The sequence below is a fragment of the Bombyx mori genome, chromosome 28 (assembly GCF_030269925.1).
Source record: "Bombyx mori chromosome 28, ASM3026992v2".
Lineage (NCBI taxonomy): Eukaryota > Metazoa > Arthropoda > Insecta > Lepidoptera > Bombycidae > Bombyx > Bombyx mori.
In genome coordinates this window covers 6123094-6148431 of record NC_085134.1, presented here as the reverse complement: position 1 = coordinate 6148431, position 25338 = coordinate 6123094, and the positions used below count along the sequence as shown (strand labels likewise).

General features: G+C 39.4%; 1 protein-coding gene across 2 annotated transcripts in view; it reads left to right on the top strand.

Moving 5' to 3' along the window:
• Nucleotides 1-25338, top strand: part of LOC101739493 (zwei Ig domain protein zig-8) — a 133832-nt gene that overhangs the window by 61410 nt on the left and 47084 nt on the right. For both annotated transcript variants that reach the window (XM_021353627.3, XM_012697691.4), the window contains exon 2: nucleotides 24808-24997. In XM_021353627.3, coding sequence (XP_021209302.1) covers nucleotides 24886-24997 — 112 coding nt within the window. In that variant the 5' untranslated portion in view covers nucleotides 24808-24885. The remainder of the gene's footprint in view (nucleotides 1-24807; nucleotides 24998-25338) is intronic.

The following is a 25338-nucleotide window of genomic DNA, read 5'->3' as shown; positions in this document are numbered from 1 at the left end:
AGGAGTGATTTAGTTTACCCGATGTCTTTTGGTGGAAAAGATTCTTCATATTATTTTAGTAAAAACTTTTGTGTGCGTTTTATTTTCATTTACTCAGTTTTATTGAACTATTTTGTGAGACTCTCGACATTCCTGTTTTAAAAATAGCCTTTCCTATTTTTACTAGGGTGCCCTTTACATATAAGATACGGGCCTTTTCTATGCCACGAAGCAGTTAAGAGTTCTGGTTTGAAGGGTGGGGTAGCCATTGTAATATGTCAGGGTAAGTGGCGGCATTACCTTGTTGCTACCTATGGACTCAGGTAACGACTAAGCATCAGGTGGGCCGTGAGCTCGCCCAACCGTCTAAGCAATAAAAACAAAGGTCATCTCTCAAATTCTTGACAGTTGTCAAAAATGTCAGAACTTTTATCTTCATCTGTATCTGAAACATCTCTATATACATAACCGATATTGTGATTCCGTCAAAAACATCGATAGAAACAGGTAAAACTGGATGAAACGTGTATTGGACATAAAAACATTATCCGAAGCCAACCGTTGGAGCATAGAAAGCGAATTGTCAAAAACATTCGCTGGTAATATTTCAGAATGTTCACCTTTATCAAATATCTCGGCTTCCATTGAACTGACACTCCATTATGAATCGTTATAGATATGCAAGGGACAATTTTAGTTGAAGGCTCTCCAAAAACTATTTCCTTGTACACCCTTAATCTATTTCGGTGCGGACACGTTTTATGTTCTCGACGCTTCGCTGTTGACAAGGAAAGTGAAACCTTGAATGTACATGTTCTGTTTGTTGATGACATCGTTATGTTTGTTTTATGTTTTGCGCATTTGTTAACGGCGCGGCCTTCTCCTTCATCGGATATTAACTGGACTTATAAAGACATTAGCGTAAAAGTTGCCATTGAGGTCAAAACTTTTTCTTATGTATTCGCTGGCAGTCTATTGGGATTTCCAGTTACTCATGGACTCTACCGGATGGAGTTTGCTACCGCTGGCCCTAGCAAGAACAGTACTTCGCAGAATCTACCACTGGATCGGAATTGCAATCCACTGAGAAGGCCGGCTAGAAACTCAGTGGATGTGAAGACATAAAGTTACAAATCTGTTTGCTTTGTTTTCTTTGAATTTGAGACATTGGAAAAAGATATAATTTGTAGAAACTTTTTCACAATTTGAAAAAATGTGGAATGATTTTGGATAATTAATTAGCATTATTGTTAAGTAGTAAATAGTCGATCCGATGCCGATAAAAAGGATGAACACGAAGCTCAACCTTTTATCCACAAATCTCCTAATGTAACTGATACGGCTGAAGCATTAATTATAATTGTTCTTTGTAGACAATTTTTAGACATATTTTAAGAATAGATAATATGATAGCTCAATTGCAAACACTTAACCGAAGCTAATCAGAGAACAGATTAGAAGGCAGACTCAATTAGTCCAGTGAACCATAAAATAAAACCATCAAACAATTTTAACCGGTACTAATAACGCTGATTGAACGAAACCAATCCTTTGGAAGCTTATGAGAAATCACAAAGCGCAATGTGATCATAGACGGATTATCTATACTATTTATAATTATACAATTCAACTAAAGTCGAATTTAACAAAAGAGACGGAAGCGAGAGCTCACAGTAATCTCTTATTGTTTGACTCCATTGTCTTTAATTCAGATTTGAAAAGTTAGATGAATTTTGAAGGATTCTCTTTTTTTATTGCCCTGATGGTTAGTGGTTACCGTCGCTCAAGGACGTCAGCAAAGCCAAGGGCAGAGCCAAGCCGCTGCCTACCATTAGATCCATCCATTCTAAATCTAAACGAAATGCGGCATTGGATCTCAAGACCGTCATTATGCTGTAATGATTTAATTTTGCCGAGTCATTGCGGTAAGTGCTGTTCCAAAATAGCCCAAAGTTGCTTAAGCTTATTGATTCTAAATTTGTATATCTTGCATGTTTCTGGTTGCGTGCTGATCGCAATTGTTAGGTGTTCGTAGGTCGTCCCGAGGGTCCCTTCTTAACGACATAATATGTAAATTCCTTTCTTTATCTTTGACTAGCGACCCGCCCTCGCTTTGCTTCGGAAACTGTAATTTATTATTGATGTTTCCACTATTTAATGGATATTATTATATATATAAACCTTCCTCTTTAATCACTCTATCTATTGAAAAAACCGCATCAAAATCCGTTGCGTAGTTTTAAAGATTTAGGCATACATAGGGACAGACAGATATAGGGACAGAGAAAGCGACTTTGTTTTATACTATGTAGTGAAGATAAAATATTTACGGAAATCGTTTTGCCTGGAAATTGGCCTTCAGTCTTTCACGAATATCATTCGTCATATGTATACTTTAATCATTGAAATTGAGTATACCGCTATTGGGGTGCCGCAGGTGAAACAATAAATTATTTTTTCCTGAATGAAATTGGATTACGATATTTCCAACTGGTCAGTGTCTGGTCATAGAACAGTTTCCTCGTAGAAGAGCCTAATCAAAATAAAATACCACTGCATCAACGTCAGAAAGTGCAAACTGCGATTAGTTAACAAAAAACAATAGCGTTGTTAATTGTACGTTCTGTGGATAAGATTTCTTGAAAGTAATTTTGATTCTTTTGCAGTTTTTAGTTAGAACAGATGAGTCCAACAATCTCTTGATGTTAAGTTATGAATGCTGCCACTTACGAAAATCGTAATCTATCGTATTTTATAAGAAAAAAACCGAAAATTTCTTCAAACAACTTTTTTTTACAAAAAAAAAACAAAATAGTCACAAAAACTAGTTTCAATTCTGCGGCGAGTATATAAGATTACAGTTTTCCATTATCAACTTCTGTTTATGTTCCTTAAGGGGCCACTTGACCTTGCAAAGTGGAGATAATCTCACAATTACCTAACAAAGTACAGGCTAATTTGCATAGTAGCTAGCTCGTGTGGCATTAATTAGAGGCTCTAATGGCGAAACCGTTGAGCCTTAAGATGGGCTCAATTATGTTTAATGATTATGTGACAAAAATTTGCATTTTATGCGCTTGAAGTTAGAGAGCCGAAAACCGTGTCTTATGAGGCGATTAAAAGTCTTTTAATACTCCTTCCTATCTTACGATTCCTGGCCATTCCTCGTGTATCGCGGCCCCGAGGAATGGCGACATTTGATCAAGTGCATTGCCACCCGAAATGATGAACACGACCACTCTGCCAAGAGTGCATACGACTGAGAAGAATCTTACAATTGACATCTTGCTTTGCTTGGCTGTAGGTAGCGGCTTGGCTCTGTCCCTGGCATTGCTGACGTCTATGAGCGACGGCAACCACCCACCGTCAGGTGAGCCGCATGCCCAAATGGGCAATAACAAAATAAAAAAAACTCCATCGAGACCTGTGTTGTCTGTATCCTGCACTTTGCTATGATCTCCACAAAGTCGTTCAAAACTAGACTTAGGTCCTACTCAGGTCATCGTTCCCACTTTTCATTTCAGGTCATTAACCCACAGACACAGCCCACTAAGTTTCTCGCCGAATTTTCGCAGTGGGTCGCGTTTCCGAGCCGGTGGTAGATTCTGCGAAGCAGTTCTTTTACTGGGAACTTCGTTAGATTTGAGCCCCGTGAGCTCATCTACTAGCTCGGCGAGTCTAGAATAGCCCCTCGAGGCTACCAGAATAGGTAGGGAAAAAAACGTCCTACTCACATCTTATTTAGTTAATATTTTTCAAAGACCACCATGCATTTTTGAGTAATTTCCACGCAACGATATTCAAATTTAATGTACACCGTTAAAAATACTTTCGCAAAATTCAACCGGTTTCATGCCCACGCGGTTTCATATTATGAAGACTCACGGGAAAACCTTCATTAAATTCCAGGCTAATAGCTAGAGTGCATTAACTAGTCGCCTATTAAGATTTCCAACTAGAAAAGCATTTTATCTTAAGTGATATGACATCACGTATAGTACAAGACACTAAGAGTCTAGACCAAGTACTATATTTCGCAAATGGATGAGCAAAATGCTTTTTTCTCAGTAAATTAATTGCATCTGATCTTCAATTGATACTTGGGCTAAAATTCTCACGATACCTTCTACATAAAAGGAATGATTTGTAAGAAATTAGATAGGAAAATTTGGTTAAAAGGCATATGATTATACGGTCTTTCTAATCGCTACTGGTTAGAGTTTTTAAATGATGAAATATCACAAGGATAGTCAAGCCACTGCCTTCCGTGACGGGCTCTCTCCAGATCTCCCTTAAAATGGACTTGCCATAGTGCTGAGGATCGAGAAGAGGCTAATGATGCTAGGCAAAAATGAATCCTCTAAGTTTACTATGGATAAACTCAATACTTTCAAGTAGTATGGATGAAATTAGTTTCGGTTCATCATGTATTATGATGTATAGGGATGTGGCATGAGTTTTAAGACCAGCCGCCTGTCTGACGTCAACCATTCATGGGGCTATATCTCTAGTGAGCATATCAATTGCGATATTCCAAGGGAGTGACTTTTCTGTTTCTTTCAATTCGCCCGGTTTTTAGTTCTATGTTCTATATTATTTTAAAAATTTACACTAACTAGGTAGCGGCTTGGCTCTGCCCCTGGCATTGCTGAAGTCCATGGGCGACGGTAACCACTCACCATCAGATGGGCCGTGCGCTCGTCTGCCTACAAGGGCAATAAAAAAACAAAAAAAAAATAAACTTTCAAATACCAAAAGCTTAAAATATCATTTGTTTTTTTGGAAAAAGCTTTTAATCTAAATACTGTAACATACCTGGAAGTCAACTGGTCCAATATAAGGAGGTCGGTCTATATGTGTCGATGAATGTAACGATGCAAATCAATCAGACAGACTTACTTTTTCTAAAGAATCCTATCTAATAATTTAATGAAAGATTTCATACTACTGGTGGTAGAGTGTGTTATGCCAATCAATCAGACAAACATACTTTTTCTAAAGAATACTACTGCTACTGCTGAGCTAGCGCTATGACCCCGAAGTGAGTCTTGGCCTCCGATAATAAGCTTTGCCATTCATCCCGACGCTGCGCAACACCTTGCCAGTCCGACACTTGGAGCTCACATAAATTTTTAAATTTCCTGAAGAATCCTATCTAATATTTTAATGAACGATTTCATACTACTGGTGGTGGAGTGTGTTATGAGAACTAGTCCTAGGTTATAGGTAGTCCCATCTCACCTATTCTCGATGCGAAGCAAAAACGCGATTCTGTCTCAAAGGGACACCTTCGTAAATAATGAAAAAAAAAACCCAAACTACTATCAAGGGATCCGGCTTCCCCGAATCGAGCCAATATTTAAATATAAATAACAATAGAAATTCGGTTTCCGAGTGTACTTTTCCTTATCTTGTACGTGTACCCATAACACAGGAGAAATCCTACCTTAAGAAACTTTAGTGTATATTGTAATTCAGAGTGCTGTTTGCAGCTACTGTAATTTTTCGATATAATCAATTTATCTCAATAGTAGGCAGCGAGTTGGCTCTGCCCCTGGCATTGCTGACGTCCATGAGCGACGGTGACCACTTACCATCAGGTGGGCCGTATGCTCGTCGTCTGCCTACAAAGGCAACAAAAAAAAAATCTCATCCTCTACCTAAGCTAGTGTAAATAAATTAACAACAGAGACATTTGACAACTTAAAACATTTTCTTTCCGTAACGAACAAAGGACACAGACAAAGTGGTCCTCGTTCTGAACTCCATTCAAACATTGACTTTAGGCTGCGTTTAATATTATTCCCGAAACAAACCGCAGATTCGAGTTGGTAGAGATTTTAATAAAAGCTTATTAGCGGGAAGCTGATGCCAGCGTGTACCGTCCAAATAAAACTTTTACTGAAACAACTTTTATATGTATTTACTTGTTGTTATTGTTTCCTAAAGCTATGCAGTTTTGTTTATGTATTGACATTCAACGATAAGTACTTTCTTCGTTATCTATATATTAATACGTGAAGCAAAAACTTTGTATCCCTTTTTACGAAAATTGCGCGGACGGAGGAGCATGAAATTTTCCACACTTATAGAGAATATAGAGAAGAAGTGTACAATGCTAAATTTTTTTGAAATAATTCATAAAAGATACGTTAAATCGATAAAGAAAATATTACACACACTACATACCATGTATTTGACGCACACACAGAGATCTTTTTTGCCACGCACCATCCGGCTATGGAATGAGCTCCCCTCCATGGTGTTTCCCGAGCGCTATGACATGTCCTTCTTCAAACGAGGCTTATGGAGAGTATTAACCGGTAGGCAGCGGCTTGGCTCTGCCCCTGGCATTGCTGAAGTCCATGAGCGACGGTAACCACTCACCATCAAGGGGGCCGTATGCTCGTCTGCCTACAAGGGCAATAATAAAAAAAAAACACGCATGCATACTATTTATTGTCAAACTTTTGTTCTTGGCGTCTGTTGTCAAATTGAGAATAGATTAAATATTGTTTGCCTTTTTATAGTATTGGCGTAATTTGTGATTATAGAAGTATAAAATACAATCATAATAGTGTACAAACTTACAATTCCAATTAATTATAGTCGAATTTCGACTACTGCGGAACCTCTAGTAAAATAAAAAAGCTCACGTATTACCAGTCAGAAACTGCTAATCATTTCGGGTCCTGCCAAGTTTTATGGTGTATTTAGGCGGTTAATATCACGTAAGACTTAGAGACATCGTCTAGCCTCGGTTGTAGAGTATGAGAATTGAGCTATTATTCAGAGGCCATATTAGGCCGTACTTACGCGTATTAACTCACAATATGTCATATGCAAATCGATATGGGATTGGACAACGTACTGTTACATAGCCCCTAAATAATAACGCAATATAAATAATAATGCAGACTAAGGCATTCTTGAATGCATTGTCTCTATATAAAGACGATTTATTACTAAAGCGCGGCAGAACAGATTTGGCTTCAGTAGCGGAAACACACATTGTTTTGTACTATTTCTTTTATAAAATAAACTTAGTGCCGGTCACAGTTTCCTTTTTTTAAAAGAGCTCCTGGATTCACCCTGTAACAGTACGACAACAACCAAGACCAACATCGTGTAATAAAAATGAAACCCGCAAAATTATAATTTGCGTAATCACTGGTGGTAGGACCTCTTGTGAGTCCGCGCGGGTAGGTACCACCACCCCGCCTATTTCCGCCGTGAAGCAGTAATGCGTTTCGGTTCGAAGGGTAGGGTAGCCGTTGTAACTATACTGAGACCTTAGAACTAATATCTCGAGGTGGGTGGCGCACTTACGTTGTAGATGTCTATGGGCTCCAGTAGCCACTTAACATGAGGTGGGCTGTGAGCTTGTCCATCCATCTAAGCAATAAATAAAAAAATGGTTGGTTTCATAAAGCAAATTCCCAAAACATTAAACCGCCGCCAGCATTGATCTAGCGATTGAATTGTTTTTAACTCGTGCAAATTTTTTACCGGCTACCCGCTTATTTCGTTTTTAATAACCCTTGTTTTTATTTGATCTTTCATGTAAACATCACCTGTCGATTTTATCTCGACGTTCCGTTCTACAGCCGAAAGGGTTAAAAGGGTGGGTTTAAATAGGTAGGGATCGGTGCCACTCAAATGTTATTTAAGCTATTTTTTTTTTTTGTATACATTAGCAGACGAGCTTACGACACACCTAAAAAAAGATGTGTGGTGCCGTGGGACACCGGGTAGGAACGAAGTTCCTTATTATAAAAATATTAATTTTATGTTCTATTCGAGGTATAAAGAAAATAAATCTGGAGGTTTCGCAACAACCCACGGTCATTCGGTAACGTGCAAACTTATTGTGGTACCTACACTTCATTCACGGTTGTTTGCATAAGAGTTAGTGTATTGCGCGAACGAACGCTCTGAGATCGTGGTCAATGAATGATAAAAAATATGTTATATTTTGTACGTTATTACAAAGTTAAGTCGTATACTGAGTGCATTACTAATAAAAATCTTACGTTACGGACGTTTTTTTCCGGTTAGGATACCCCTCCGCATCGTCCCATAAGGAACTTCATTCCAAAAAAATCTGCCGTCCCCCTTGAGAATTGGATAGAGAATTGGGTCGAGATTGAAGCCCCTGTAATATTATTATAATACAAATATTTTATCCTTCAAACTGAAACGCATTACTGCTTCCTTGCAGAAATAAGCAGGACGTCGGACGGTAGCACCTACCCGTGCAGACTCACAAGATGTTCTAACACCAGTAATAAAAGTTCACGTGAAAACGAAAGTTTTATCTGAGAAACTATGCAGTAATAGAAAGATCAGAAATAATATAATAAAAACGACGCAAGAATACCGATAGAAAACCATAAACGTATTTTTTAACTGTACTACTCGCGAATAGAGAGAAAAAAAACGATTTACGTTACATATGTCTATGGGTTCCGGTAACCACTTAACACCAAATGAGCCTTGAGCTCGTCTGCCATCTAAGCAATAAAAATTAATTAGAAAAGTCTATGCTAACACCGTTCGGGTCCCCCTCATATATCGGTCTGGGGCCCGACGAAGAGGGGCTAAGAAGACGACGTGTAAGCTGCTCTACACGCGTTTTACGCAAGAGCATGGAATGGTGATGGAAGGCCGGCTACCTTCAACCCACGCTGGTTCTGGCCCAGCGGGATATTCCGTAGGATAATTCACTCTATCCGGCGCCATCTGGGCGGGTTCCGGATAGCCTGCCGACCGAGAGGGCTGGTGGTCGTGGCGCCAACGACCGCCGGTCCGGCGTCCCGAGGGGGAGAATGATGGGAGAGATGTGCTCCGCACTAAACGCTTCACTTTCCCCCCTTTGCCGCTTCGTGAGTTCTGTCTCATGCGAGATTTGGACGTGGGCTGTTGAGCGACAGGAGGTTTTAGTCATTCTCAGTGGAGGGCAGAAGACCACCGATTTCCTGTTGACCAAAAAAAAAAATTGCTAACACCATGACAATCCTCAACCTACTAGCAATGTATTACCATCGAGAAATATAACTAAATACGGTTATACCGTAAAAAACAATCTTCAAACACCAAAACATTTCATTAACCGAATTGGTCCTTTTGTCGGCAGACGTAAACATCTTAGAATACAAACTCGTTTTCGAGGACATTGAAAAATTACAAAAGATGATATAATGATTGATGACGGCGCCCAGGCACGATTGGGGAGCTTAATTTTTCTGTCGCCGATAGGAGACTACGTCAGTGTGTGATCGATAGATTCGGAGAGTACGTACTATTGAAACAAAAGTCGAACGGTTGGTTTTTTTTGTTTTATCACAACGTAAATGCCACCCCACCCACTTCGAGACGTGAGTTCTAAGGTCTCAGTTTTTACAGTACCACGGCTGCCCCCCCTTCAAACTGAAACGCATTACTGCTTCACTGCAGAAACAGGCAGGGTGGTACCTACCGGTGCGGACTCATAAGACGTTCTAGCACCAGTAAGTATTGGGAACGAAGGCGATGGTTACATCTTCCATACATGAACGAGTCTAGTAGACAAGGTACTCAATTAAAAAAAAAAGATTGCTTAGATGGGTGGACGAGCTCACAGCCCACTCGGTGTTAAGTGGTTACTGGAGCTCATAGACGTCTACAACGTGCCACCCACCTTGAGATATAAGTTCTAAGGTCTCAGTATAGTTACAACGGCTGCCCCACCTTTCAAACGGCCGAAATAGGCGGGGTGGTGGTGCCTACCCGTGCGGACTCACAAGACGTCCTACCACCAGTAATTACCAGTAACCACTTAGTAAGAAATGTTACACGTGTGGATAAAACGACAAAGGTACAATACCAGGCAATAAATATTGCACATTGATATTTAGAAAGAGACAGTCGTCTAATTTTGTTTTTGTTGTAGAGCGTTACCTGTGTGCGACGAAACACCAACGATCCCGTATCTAAATATCTTTTTTCTTTTTTTTTTATTGCCCTTGCAGGCAGACGAGCAAACGGCCCACCTGATGGTGAGTGGTTACCGTCGCCCATGGACTTCAGCAATGCCAGGGGTAGAGCCAAGCCGCTGCCTACCGCTTAATACTCTCCACAAGCCACGTTTGAAGAAGGACATATCATAGCGCTCGGGAAACACTGTGGAGGGGTGCTCATTCCATAGCCGGATGGTACGTGGCAAAAAAGACCTCTGGAAATGCACTGTGGATGACCGCAGTGGCTCCAGGTAGTATGGATGAATTCTACTCCGGTGGCGGGCGGTGCGATGGTAAAAACGAGATGCCGGTATCATCTCGAACAATTCCTCAGAGCACTCCCCATGGAACATACGGTACAAAATACAGAGGTAATGTGCGAGAGATATAACGTTCTACAATCCAAAAATTAACCGTCTCTTTTCCACGGTCGATGTGCAATATTTATCGCCGAGTACTGTAATTAATATCTTCAACAAAACGGCTATCAAGCTCAGTACAACTAGAATCTGAATATTATTGTTCGAAAGTAGTAAATATGCAAGCTTTCCTTGTAAACTGGTGGTAGGACCTCTTGTGAGTCCGCGCGGGTGGGTACCATCACTCTGGCTATTTCTGCCGTGAAGCAGTAATGCGTTACGGTTTGAAGGGTGGGGACAGCCGTTGCAACTATACTGAGACCTTCGAACTCATGTCTCAAGGTGGGTGGCGCATTTATGTTGTAGATGTCTATGGGCTCCAGTAACCACTAACCAGGTGGGCTGTGAGCTCGTCCAACAATCTAAGCAATAAAAAAAAATTCGTTAGTGTGATTCAACTTTTTGCCGGATTTTTCATTATATATATATATATATATATATATATATATATATATAATAGTTATAAGTTGGATGTGTCCTTAACCACGAAAACTGTGAAATATTCGTCACGTTGCGTACTGAAATATTAACAACGCTTTCAGTCAAAGGAGGCCACATGTAGCCAGTTCCATTTTAATATGTAACCCAACGATAATTCCCTTTTAACCTAGCGCTCACCTTGAATTTTGTAGCTGAAAACTTCCGACAAATTTAGTTCTTTTTTGTTACAGAAATACCGAAATAACTTTACCTAAATTTAAGCAAAAATATAGGGCTTGTATCATGTTAGGTTGAAAATATAAAAGAATTCTCTTAAAAAAAACGCTGCCTTTACTTTGAAAGTTAAGTTTAATTTGGCAAATACTGTACAAAAATGCTTGTGTTTCTTCTTTTAGATAAATAACTTTTTATGAAGTTAACAAATATTTAACTCAATCTAATAGATTTTCGTACGACGCTCAGTCTGGTCTATATATAGGTCTGCTATATCGTTGATTATGATGTCTTATATCGATGAAAAATACGATAGTCGTTCGTGATCTTGAAAATAAATCTATACTTATACTTATACTTATACTTATAATATTATAATTATAAAGAGGAAAGATTTGTTTGTTTGTTTGTTTCGAATAGGCTCCGAAACTACTGGACCGATTTGAAAAATTATTTTTCCATTAGAAGCCGACATTGTCCCTGATGAACATAGGCTACTTTTTTTTAATTTTTTTTTTTTTGGTTTCATGTGTGTTTTAATGTTTCCGAAGCGAAGCGAGGGCGGGTCGCTAGTATATTAATAATGGCAAAATCTAAACCGTAGGTAGGTTGGTACTAGGAACTCTTGTGAGTTCGCGCCGGTTGGTAATGCGTTTCGGTTTGAAGGGTGGGGCAGCTTGTAACTATACTTGAGACCTTAGAACTTATATCTCTAGGTGGGTGCCACATTTACGTCGTAGATATCTATGGGCTCCAGTAACCACTTCACACCAGGTGAGCTGTAAGCTCGTCTACCCATCTAAGCGATAAAAAAAATTTTTACTGCTAAAATAGTATAGACCGGACCTAAATAAGCTGAATCCAATCTCCCGCTAATCAGTTCATCACAAAGCAATAGCTGCCATATTATTTTCCTTTGAAGGACAGAAATTGAATAGCTATTTCTTTGGCCAAGCGCTTATTATCTCAAGTTACCTAAGTACATTTGAAGCTTGAATAGATCCACTAACTTTCAGAGGTTTGTATAGATTCTGTACTGAGAAAAAACAAATTCTGCCTACAAAAACCATAAAAATAATTAATGACTTTGAAAATTTTCAACGCAATCACGGTAGTATATATTAGTGGCCATATACAAACTTTTATGCATAAGAAAATAAGGTATATACAAATATAAGCTATCTGTTATATTAAATATCTAAAGTCCGCGGTGGATGGTTATTTTGCGATAGCGACGTTATAAGATAACCCCATAATCGTAGCTGCCACTAATGACTCCCCTAGTCCGGCTCATGCAGCAGCTACTTCCTCCTCCTCGCGTCTTTTCCTCACTGCTGAGGGTCGTGACCATTATATTTCGACAGGATTTTGCTCCTTGTAATGTCCCGCCAGCGCCTCTGATCATTGGCCGCATGAAGGGCGTCGCGGAATGGGATCTCTAGTGTGGTGTGGATTTGGTCGAACCACCTTGTCGGACTGCGCCCGCGCGGTCTCTTTCCCTCGATTTTCCCTGTCACTAGCAGCTACTTCACCGCCTTAGATAGTCTAATCAATCCCCCAATCTACTCTCAATGCTTTTGAACGTTTTTAGTTGTAATGCTAACAGCAGCGATAGCACTAATGATCATCATGAAATTTACTTAGCTGATAACATCAGTCCTCTGAGTTTCTCGCCCAGACTTCTCAGGGCCTCGCGATTCTGATGCAATAGTAGACACTGAGGCAGCTATCCCTGAGCTGTCAGACTTTCGGAGGCACTCCCTTACCAATTCTGCCTGTACTCCTCTTCCCCTACCCATTCTGGTGAAACTAGAAAGGCCTATGAACCACAAGCCATTCTTCCAACCAAAGACATATATATTTTTACGGCTTATTCTGTTGTAACTTATTCGATTTCATTTAAGAAAGGTACTTTTAACATTTCTAAATCTTGAATCTCATTTAATATTAATATTTATTTGTGACTATTTTGGTCGGCAACTATTTCTTATTTATTAACCCTACTGTTCTATCCTTCAAATTGAATGACCAAATACATGACTGTTTGCAGCATTATGGTACTGCATACTAAGAGCTTAATATGCCCTTTCACTAGTAATTCGAAAATTAATTCTTATTTATTAGGGGTTCGAAATTAAAATTGAAAATTATAATTTGCCAGACAAAAAACTTTGCAGACCCACAGTAGCGCTATGCACTGCTTCAATAAACATTTAACTGGTTTGGGAACTTGCCACAGACGCTTTAAAATGAATTTAGAACACGATTGCAATCTGTTCGTGCTGACAACATTGCTCGGAACTATCTCATAGATTTTATTGTTTAAGAGATTTCAAACAATACAAATTTTTCCTCATTTCCACGTGTTATAGTAGTTAAAGGAAATATTTCAATGAATTCGGCTCGAAGCTGATTTGTGAGGATATATGAACTAACTAACGGAGCTAATTAATTGGGTACTTCAACCGACTGTGTTCCAAAAAATCGGAAAAATATTGATGTAAAATTAGGTGCTGAAAAATAAACGAGGGACATCGTCCTTGCCGCTTCAACTTATTAAACATAATGAGAAATTACTCGTCGTGGATAGTATCCATATTCTGAAATTTCTGAAATCCTTTTGAATCTAGCGAGCTAATCAGATCTGGTTCTTAGTTAGTGAGTACAATGTATTTCTTAGAAGGTTTAATTACAGCATACAATAGCTGAAACATATTTTGGTGAGAGCGAAATGTTTGGTCAATTGTGAAAATTAATTGTAAGAAACAACATTGTTTAGTTAATTAATTTCCAAAATACGTGGAATAAATACAATGGAAGCCCATTTATAGCCCATGTTTAATTGGTTTAATTGCGTCAAGTGACCATTAATACTATAAAATAGTGTATTCGAATTCATTGAATCTGAATACTTTAAGTGTAAATATTTAAAAAAATATTATATTTGAAAGTTTATAGATGTGGATGTTTGATACTGTATTATTCAAAAGTGGCTGAACAAACTTATATGAAACTTGCAACAAACTTGGTTTATAGTTTAGATTAACATGTGTGTAAATTTTATCATGGTCAATGACATGACTAAGACAACGCTGGGTCTATTTAATATAACGAATACGACAGCGTGTTCACAAGTTCTTAGTCTCATATAACAAAGGTTTTGATGAACGTCAGTGTCAATGTAGTTTATGGTCCAGAGACTGAAACAAGCGAATCTTTGTCCTGAGAGAATGCAAATGAGTCTAATTATTTCTCAATTACGGATTTAAGACCCACAAAACTGTGGAGCACGTCTAGTGTTAGACAAATCCAATAATTTAAAATCTAAAAATCATAATAATAACTTGAGATTCCTACCTATGTGCAACCGTCCGTATTCTTAGTCCTTGATCACACATAGCTACAGCTCACGATATATGTGTAAACTGAAGTGACGTCAGGTAGGATTGAATTTATACTTCACTTTATTGGAAACATATGCGAGTAGATAACAGATAGAAAATTGAGATTGCAAAATGACTTAAATAAGTGCAAGGTTGACAACTAAAACTGGTTCAATCCCAATTAAAGATGTGCTATTCGCAACTGGATGATTTATACAGCTCTAACGAAGGAGTATTACTGCTCGTCAATGGAATACAAAAAAAAAAAAAAAAAACTTAAACATAAGATTAATAATACTTCGCCGGGGCGCCACCCTGGGACCTGGAGGCGGAGGCGCTCGCTGCCGATTACAGGTGGCGTAGCGACCTCCGCTCTAGGGGGGAAGGGCGCCCCGGCGAAGGTGTAGTTCGAGCGCGGAGGCTCCAATCTCGGCGGTCCGTGCTGGAGGCGTGGTCTCGCCGCTTGGCGGACCCGTCGGCCGGCCTCCGTACCGTCGAGGCGGTCCGCCCGGTTCTCGCGGACTGGGTGGGCCGCGACCGCGGATGCCTCACCTTCCGGCTAACGCAGATGCTTACCGGCCATGGTTGTTTCGGCCGGTACTTGCACAAGATAGCCGGAAGGGAACCGACGGCGCAGTGCCACCACTGCGCGGACCGCGACGAGGAAGACACAGCGGAACACACGCTGGCGCGTTGCTCTGGATTCGACGAGCAACGCGCCGCCCTCGTCGCGGTCATAGGAGAGGACCTCTCGCTGCCGCGCGTCGTGGCTACGATGCTCGGCAGCGACGCGTCCTGGAAGGCGATGCTCGACTTCTGCGAGTCCACCATCTCGCAGAAGGAGGCGGCGGAGCGAGAGAGGGAGAGCTCTTCCCTTTCCGCACCGATCCGTCGCCGTCGAGCCGGGGGCCGGAGGCGGGAATACGCCCGTACGTCCCGGCCCCTGTAGGTGGCGGCCTCCCCCCGGTGAAGGTCAAGGGGCGACCTGAGGGGGTGAGGCCGCGCGGCGCGCTACCAGCACTCTAGCGCGCCGCCGTGGAGTGATTAGAGCGACCGGTCGACGGTGTATCGCGTCCCGACCCGGCAGGCTGGTTCTGGTCCAGCGGGGTATTCCGGGACACCAGCGGCACCGTCTGGGCGGCCCGACGGGCTGCCGTACCGAGACGGCCGACGTTTCAGAGCCTTCGATTCGCCTCGAAGGCTCCGTCGGCTGGGCGTCCTTGGGGTGAGCCGCGCCGTCTGGTTGTAGTGTTGACCGCGGTAGCCCCCCTACCTCATCCGGGTTCTGACCTCGGAGGGGATCGGACGTCGGGTGTAAGAGTGCAGAGGAGTCGTTTAGTGGGTGGGCTCTAAAATCCTTGGGCCCGCGGTCTGCTCACAACACCATGCAGATCGTTGAGTCTCACATACCCCGCGCGCCCCTTTTGCGCGGGGACCTCGTAGGAGGTTCGGCCCTCTACCCGAAAAAAAAAAAAAAAAAAAAAAAAAAAAAAAAAAAAAAAAAAAAAAAAAAAAAAAAAAAGATTAATAATACTACCGTCTCCTATCACAGTAAATGATACGAACGTATAAACACAAGTAGCTGATACGCAGCATCGTAAATAAGAAGCCTCGAAACCTCAAACCAATTTGGATTTGATCCAAATATGAATGAATGGTGAAATCGCTAAATAGTCAGTTGGCGTCTCGTTACCGAGTTTTATCTCTTAAATTTATTAACCGATTTATTATTATTTTATAACCGAAAAAAAATGCATTCGGTGGCGATTCCCGAGGCGACAGCATCCCGAAATTATACGTGCTATTTATAATAAGATTTCATTTTTTGTTGCATTCCTTTCGATGTTTGGATTTCTGTACAAATTTTGCTGGGATTTAAGGATGTAATTGGTTGAAATTATCTCACTTCTATATTAGCATTGCATCACTGGCTACCGGGATTCATCCACTGGTAATTTCTAGATATATTTTTACTATATAATATTAAGTGTGTGCTAGGATTGAAGGACTTTAGTGGTTAGCAGCGGCTCAGTGATATTGTTGATAATAATATCTATGAGCATCGATGACGATGAACGTCATGGAGATTGTATGGCCGTCTGTCTATGACGGCCATTAAAATCATAGGAGCCCATCATTCATTGCTTTTGAGGTTATTATTATTAAAAATATTCTTTATTTGAATGATCCATCGCATGGTATGAGTACGTTTTTTATTTTTGGATTTGAAATATTATAAAATTGTCGTAACGTGGTCTACGGAGTTTTGACAAACAACTTTAAGCTTGAGTTTAAACAAGTCTAATTGGTTTGAAGGCAGAATATGGACGGGTTAATCCTTTACAATTGATTGTTTGACTTAAGCGTGCGTATACAAACTCGATCGAAGAATCAATCATTTTGTTAGTCGAAATAAAGTAGTGATTATAATTTACATGGTTCACTTAATAATATCTCTCTGATACTTCAGCGAGCACGTCATATAGACTAGGCCGTCCGATTACTCTCGAGGCTTCGCACGCAATGTCAGTAGCGCCCGCCGTTGTGTCAGAGTGACAGAAACGTCGGTTGTGATTTGTCAAATGTCACCGCTTGGGTTGTTGCCACTCTCGAAAATTCTTTTTTTTTTTTTTTTTTTTTTTTTTATTGCTTAGATGTGTGGACGAGCTCACAGCCCACCTGGTGTTAAGTGGTTACTGGAGCCCATAGACACCTACAACGTAAATGCGCCACACACCTTGAGATATAGTTCTAAGGTCTCAGTATAGTCACAACGGCTGCCCCACCCTTCAAACCGAAACGCATTACTGCTTCACGGCAGAAATAGGCGGGGCGGTGGTACCTACCCGTGCGGACTCACAAGAGGTCCTACCACCAGTAAAAAATTCGAAGCGCCATCAAATTTAAAAATTCTAAATGTGGTTTCATGGTGTCATCTATAACACGATTTGATAGACGCTAATTTTGTCTGTAAGTCCCTTGATAAACACCAGGAATATTATCACTGGATTCGCTAAGGCCGGTTTTGTTTTGAGGTGATGACGTCAAGGGAAATTGTAGTTATTCTCGCTCAAGTTCTTCTCTCACTCTGTAGATCAACGCAAAGTGTTTGAACATCACAAATGCCTTGATCTCTTTATAACTGGCCCAAGCAAAGACACGAGCTTTACAACCACCATTCTAAACACACTACTAGTCACATTTTGTATCAGAAACCAACCGACACCAATGCTGAAAAATATATCAACAGCATTTATTCAGAAGCTTTGTTCAAACTTTCAAATCCATTATTTACATTATTATAATGTTTTCATGACATAAATGCTGTACAGTATACTCGGTCCTGTCTCAAAGAGGGCGATAAATCATTCTCATATTCTTTCACTGGCAAAATATTCGAATACAGTTTGCTCCGAGAATTATTTTCATCAGATTTGTTTTGAATGATCTGAGTATGCTACGCGCATTTGTTTTGCAGTTTTGTGACGTCATAATTTTTTTGGTATACATTATGTTTCAAATATATTTTTCCAGATTTTCTACAGTTATTAATACATTCATTACTAATAAATTTATTCGCAGCTTTACCGGTCGATGCTTCGCCGCAGAAATATGTATTGTAATATAGGTACTATTAAATATTTCACGCGTGTAGCCTTATAATGAGCCTACCGCTAATATTAGGGTATTAGAGCAGGGAGAAGAGAAATTTCAATTAGAACCTTTCATAAATCATCTACCATCAGAACTGCCAGTAAATATACATCTTATAACAAAGTTATATGAACAAACCATATGGAGTATCTGATCGAATTTGATTAAAAGGAATACAATATCAAAGAGAAATAATGAACGGGATAAGACCATTGATATAACGTCGTCACCGGAAAATGCTTCTCTAATAACTGGGATCTTGACATCCTTATATCTCGGTAGGGATACCTGTAATTTCTCTCGCGTCTCACATGGCGAGGGCTGGATGCGAGTATAAGCTTTATGAATTATGTATCAGCTGAAATCTGTATAAACATCAGGCTTTGGTATCGAAAAACTCGAGTCCTTTTATCATGTGTCCGCCGACGGAAGAGCGAAAGGTTTTTTTTCGTAAAGCCCCTGGTCATGAATAAATTCGTGGAAAACTAAAGGGATTCGCCAAGCTACGGTTATCGATAACATTTGTTTCGGGTTTTAATAAACACACTGACTAATGAATGTCTACTAAGTTTTTTTTAGCCCTCAACCAGCAATGTCTGTGAAATAGACGGAAAGGTAAAGAAATATCTTTTTTGGAAGGTGATGACAAAGGAAAGATCTTGGAAAACCTTTCGTCGGTGGACAGAGCAAACAGGGTGCTATTGATTGGAAATTAACTAAAACATATGACAAACGCGATTCAGGCGTCTGTCTATGATGGCTACCGCCAAACGTTTTGTGTCTGCATAATAAATATACGTAAAACAATGTATAATCAGCGCCCAAACGTAAATTTCTAAGTTGCGGCCATAGCACCAAATAATTTATGCCGTTCTATCTCTTCATTTTAATTATTCTAAACGTTAAAACCATCTAAAACTATAAAGGATCGAATACATCCTTGAACGAACGGATTTGGATCGAATTTCGCGATAATTTTTAACGTGTATGTAACAAATGAGATAGTTTTGATCACATAAAATGTCATGACCCGGAGACTGTCAGATGTATCTGCTATAAAAAGACCACAGTGTTCGCTAGTTAGAGATTTTTATCCGTCGTAAAGCCACGGGGCATATTTCTTAGAATCATAAAAGTGAAAAATTTAAGAAGACAGCCCTGAAGCTTCTAGTGCATAATGTCAACTCCCATTTCTTATATAACGTAATATAAGTACCCGTATAACCTAATTTTATTTGTACTCCCGTCCATATACTATGCACAAAGGAAATTTTCTGTAGACGACATTAAAACTTGCACGTCTGCAACTCTCGGTCGATTCTAAAGGACTTTAATGGCCAGAGGGAAGCTGCAAAGTTTCGCCGTAAGCGGTAAACTCACTAATTGAGAAGTTTTCATAAGGAAAATGAGGGTAGGCAAAAAATCTTAGGTGCAAAAATTATGATGGGTTAATGTTCCGCATAAATTACGTGTCCGGGAAGTAGAATTTTACTCAAGAAATTTTAGAAAACTTTTGGAGAAAGTTTTTTTACTGTCTTAAAGTTTCATATCTAGCGGCTTTATTTTTGTCAATGAACAAATCCTGTCTTGATACCTAAGGACGTGTTGAACACGGGCTTAAGCCGGAATATCAATACAAAACTTGCACTTACAAATTTTTTTTTTTTATTGCTTAGATGGGTGGACTAGCTCACAGCCCACCCGGTGTTAAGTGGTTACTGGAGCCCATAGACATCCACAACGTAAATACGCCACCCACCTTGAGATACAAGTTCTAAGGTCTCAAGTATAGTTACAACGGCTGCCCCACCCTCCAAGCCGAAACGCATTACTGCTTCACGGCAGAAATAGGCAGGGTGGTGGTACCCACCCGCGCGGACTCACAAGAGGTCCTACCACCAGTAATTACGCAAATCATAATTTTGCGGGTTTCATTTTTATTACACGATGTTATTCCTTCACCGTGGAAGTCAATCGTGAACATTTGTTGAGTACGTATTTCATAAGAAAAATTACTACCCGCCTGCGGGATTCGAACACCGGTGCATCGCTTCAACACGAATGCACCGGACGTCTTATCCGTTAGGCCACGACGACTACGAAATATACGACTATAATTATTATAAAAAAATAGTGCAGCACTTTTTATTGACGATTATGATTACTGACGTACATTGCCTTAATTCTTGGACCTATAGTGAAAGCATTACGGTTAAAGTCAATTCTAATTTGCCTTTCGTGAAATATATAAACCGACTCTTTTACAATTAATATAGTAGGTAAATAACCAACATAAATAAAAACAAGGAGGTGAACAATACGCAAAAGAAATCGAGTAGCCGAAAATCGAGTTTGTTGGTAGCTAAAAGATCCATTTTCAGCAATCGTAATTTTTTTATAATAATAAAAGTAATAAATTATAAAGTAAATCGTATTAATTAAACAATTAGACCGCTACAAAAACCGACATTAGAAGGGGATATTCAACGATAAGCTATGCTGGCATTGTCCACAACCAATCCCTACAATTTCATCCAAAAATCAAACTACCGCTTCTTCTTCTTCTTTTTCCCCACCTTATCCCACTAGGTGGGGTCGGTACAGCTAATTTCTCGCTTCCATTCTCTTCTATCAGCCGTCATCTCAACACTCACTCCTCTCTCTCAAATATCGTCATTCACACACTCCATCCATGTCTTTGGAATGGAATGAACCGGAATGGATGGAATGAGCTCCCCTCCACGGTGTTTCCCGAGCGCTATGACATGTCCTTCTTCAAACGAGGCTTGTGGAGAGTATTAAACGGTAGGCAGCGGCTTGGCTCTGCCCCTGGCATTGCTGAAGTCCATGGGCGACGGTAACCACTCACCATCAGGTGGGCCGTATGCTCGTCTGCCTACAAGGGCAATAAAAAAAAAAAATGTCTTCTTTGTTCTCCTCCTCTACCTTGCACTACCATTTCCATACATCTCCTAATCACTTGCACATCAAACTACCACTTCTATAAAACAATTATTATTCTTCTTCTTCTTCTTAGTCGAATACTTTATTGCTGAAGGTCGTGTCCTTGAAAGCCCTTCGTGGCTCTTTGTACCCTCAGATTCCATTTGCTTCGGTTTTCGGCTTCTCTCAGGGCGTTCGCAACAGAGAGTCCAGTGAGCGCAGTTATCTGATCCGACCAACGGCTTAACAATTAATGTATGTTAAAATAGACATTCAATATTGGACATAATAGATGAGCAACCGTATAAGGAAGAACGTGTCGGTCAAAACGAATGTTTCCATTACAGAATACCTACGATGGCATTTCAAGTAAATAGAATTTAAACATCCAGCGTTTCGTGAAATGAAAGGATCAGCTGGTAGTCCGATGAGATTTATTTTCGTGGAGCTCGCAAAGTATTTGCTGTGTGAATATTCTTAGATTTATTTCGTTGAGAAAAGACTGCCATTGGAACGTGTTCTTTCCCATTTAATATATTTGACAGGACAATATTATGTGTTCAAATTTGAAGAGTGGCTCGTTATACAATTCCGATTTTAGTTCGTGCTTAAAGATCAGCGGCAGAATTCCTTGGTAATGTGGACAACGGTAGCAGGTTATTAGGAATTATCTGCGAAGATCCCGTCATTCATGTTTACCGTCGCACAGCCCGTCAAAAGTTTATCCACGGTGCGTTTCCAAAATTTTTCATACGTAATTTTTGGCTCTGAAATCAGCTCGTCTGCAGGTTTTTTTTTTTATTTTTTTATTTTTTTTTATTGCTTAGATGGATGGACGAGCTCACAGCCCACCTGATGTTAATTGGTTACTGGAGCCCATAGACATCTACAACGTAAATGCGCCACCCACCTCGAGATATAAGTTCTAAGGTCTCAGTATAGTTACAACGGCCACGCCATCCTTCGAACCGAAACGCATTACTGCTTCGCGGCGAAAAATAGGCGGGGTGGTGGTACCTACCCGTGTGGACTCCCAAGAGGTCCTACCACCAGTGATTACGCAAATTATAATTTTACGGGTTTGATTTTTATTCAAATCAAATCAAATCAAAAAAGTTTTATTCAACATAAATGAAAGTACATACTTGTTGAACGTCAAAAGAATTACCGCCAATTCACAAGAATTAGCCTCCGTCCTGAGAAGAATTGGCAAGAAACTCAGCGGGCATGTTTTTTTTTTTTTTTTTTTAAATATTAGATTTTTATTTTTATTTTAAATATTTTTTTTTTTTTAAATATTCATATTACAATAAGTAATTATAACATAACAATTTTACAATATTGAAATTCCCGGAGCGAGCAACTCATTCCCACTTTGTGCAATCTTCTAGATAATCATTGACTTTATAGTAAGCTTTATTGCACAGATGTTCTTTAATAGTTTTCTTAAACCTATGTATATGTAGGTTCTGAACATCTTGTGGGATTTTGTTGTACAGGCGCACAGACAAACACCCGAATGAATTTCGTATCTTATGTAACCTACTCATCGGCACAACAAGCTTGTGTTTGTTCCTAGTATTTCTATTATGTATGTCCGACATCTTAGGAAACTCCTCAATATGTTTACGAACATACATCAAATTTTCAAAGATGTACTGGGATGGCATAGTGAGAACTTTAATTTCTTTAAATTTTTCCCTCAGGGATTCCCTTGAGTGCATGTTATAAATAGCACGTATAGCTCTTTTCTGCAGAATAAATATCATTTCTACATCGGCCGCATTGCCCCATAGCAAAAAGCCATAGGACATGACACTGTGGAAGTAACTAAAGTAAACTAAACGAGCCGTGTCCGCATTTGTTAACATTCTAATTTTTTTTACTGCGTATGCTGCAGAGCTAAGCTTACTCGCCAATTTATGAATATGAGGTCCCCACTGCAGTTTGGAGTCCACTGTTATACCAAGAAATACGGTTGACTCAACAAGCTCCAATGATTCCTCAGAAACAATTACATTACTATCTACTTGTCTCACATTTAAAGATGATTTAATACATTTTAAAGTAAATTTAATACATTTTGTTTTCTTACTATTCAATAATAGGTTATTGATACGGAACCAATGAACCACACACGAAATCGCATCATTCACTTCGTCATAGACTTGTAATTGTCGTTTAATTTTAAATAATAAAGATGTATCATCTGCGAATAATACGACCTCGTGTCGGGACTCAATAAAACTAGGCAAATCGTTTATATATATTAGAAATAAAAAAGGACCCAAAATGGAACCCTGAGGTACACCCATTTTCAACGTGGTGCCTGAAGATCTATTTCCTTTCACATCTACTGTTTGTATCCTTCCTGATAAATAGGAAGTAATAAGTTCCAATGCACCATCCCTAATACCATAGTGATGTAGTTTCCTCACCAATGTTTCATGTTCAACACAGTCAAATGCTTTGGATAAGTCACAGAAAATTCCAAGACAATCATGCGATTCCTCCCAAGATTGAAATATATTTTTGATTAGATAAGCACCTGCATCAGTTGTAGAGCGACCCCTTGTAAACCCGAATTGTTTATTATGAAGCAGGTTATTTGAATTGAAATGTTCTAAAAGTTGTGTCAAAATAATTTTTTCAAAGATTTTACTCAACGTAGGGAGTACTGAAATAGGTCTATAGTTAGAGGGGTCATCAGTACTACCAGATTTAAAAAGAGGAATCACTTTACTAAGTTTCATTAAGTCAGGAAATACACCACACTTAATACAATCATTAAAAATACTAACAAGATGAGAAGCAATAATGTCTATTACAGACTTCAAAACCTTTACTGACATTATATTTATTACACGATGTTATTCCTTCACCGTGGAAGTAAATCATTTGTTGAGTACGTATTTCATTAGAAAAATTGGTATCCGCCTGCGGGATTCGAACACCGACGTCTTATCCTTTAGGCCACGACGACTTCAAACCCTCCTGATTACTAGACAGCGGTTTGGCTGTGCCTCTGACATTGCTGATCTGCACGAGCAAGAATAACCACTCGCCACCAGGTAGAGACGGTACGCTGCTGAGTTTGTTTCGCCGGTTCTTCTCAGGACTGTGGCTTTTTTGGAACCGGTGGTAGAGTTAACATTTTCATTTATATTTTGACATTCAACAAGTGTGTTATGCTGACATCCAAGTTGAAATAAATGATTTTGAATTTGAATTTGAATTTGCTCGTCAGCTTACTAAGCCAAAAATAACCATATAAAGAGGAAATGACTGGGTTACAATAATTATGTTGCTTTTCAAAGGTTGACCAAACATCGTTTTAAACTACAAAGATATTTTAAAATGTTGATCTGTCGGAATTTACTAAAATTATTACCAAATAAAACATGCTTCTGAATTACTAATGAAAACATTTGTTTTTGCACAATCTTAGCCAATAGATTTAAATTAAACGCAACGAAGTAATTAATGACCGTTACTTATTAACGGAAACCAGATCAAAAATGAGAAAGTCAAATCAAATATGAAAATCAAAATAGAACACGCTATGCAAAACAATTCAGATATGCAAAATTTAATGCGTTAATTTAATTATTTTTTTACAGAGTCTAAATATATCACACAATCGCCTTAATGTATGCAATAATTGATGATAATTTTACTGCAAAGTGTTGACAAATACGCGTAATTTTTTAGGGCGATGTAGAATAATTTTTGACAAGTTCTCGTTCTGCCAAAAAAATGATTTATTTTTTGTTTCAGATCATGAATCTCGTCAATGAAAAAGGGCGTAAACAACCTACGATCCTATACAACGAATGGATGCGGCATAGCTGAGCCATGGGTCTAAGGGCGATCCACTACCGAACCATGAATATCATTAGCTACAGAATCAAAGTCGGTGTTGCTGTCATCGTTATAATGGTGTTGGGGTTTTTTAATGAGAGTCAAGGTGAGTTAGAGTAATTTTTTTTTAAACCTGGTTAGTAGTTATGCTATCTACCCCCCAACCCCCCGCCTCATACCGATTAGTGTTTCTCTCAACTTCATTATACAGATGGCATATACAGTTGCGAACTAGCTCATCCACCAATATGTTTATACATTTTTGAATGTGAAAAATGCGACCTTAATGTCTCAAGATAAAGGCTTCGTTTTGAATTGTTAAAATAAGTAACTACAATTAGGCAATATGGCTTTTGATAGAGTCATGTTCAAAGTCCAAGTGACGCTACCGGTGTATAATACTACATATTTTATCGGGTTTTTACCACGATTTACAACTTTAACATT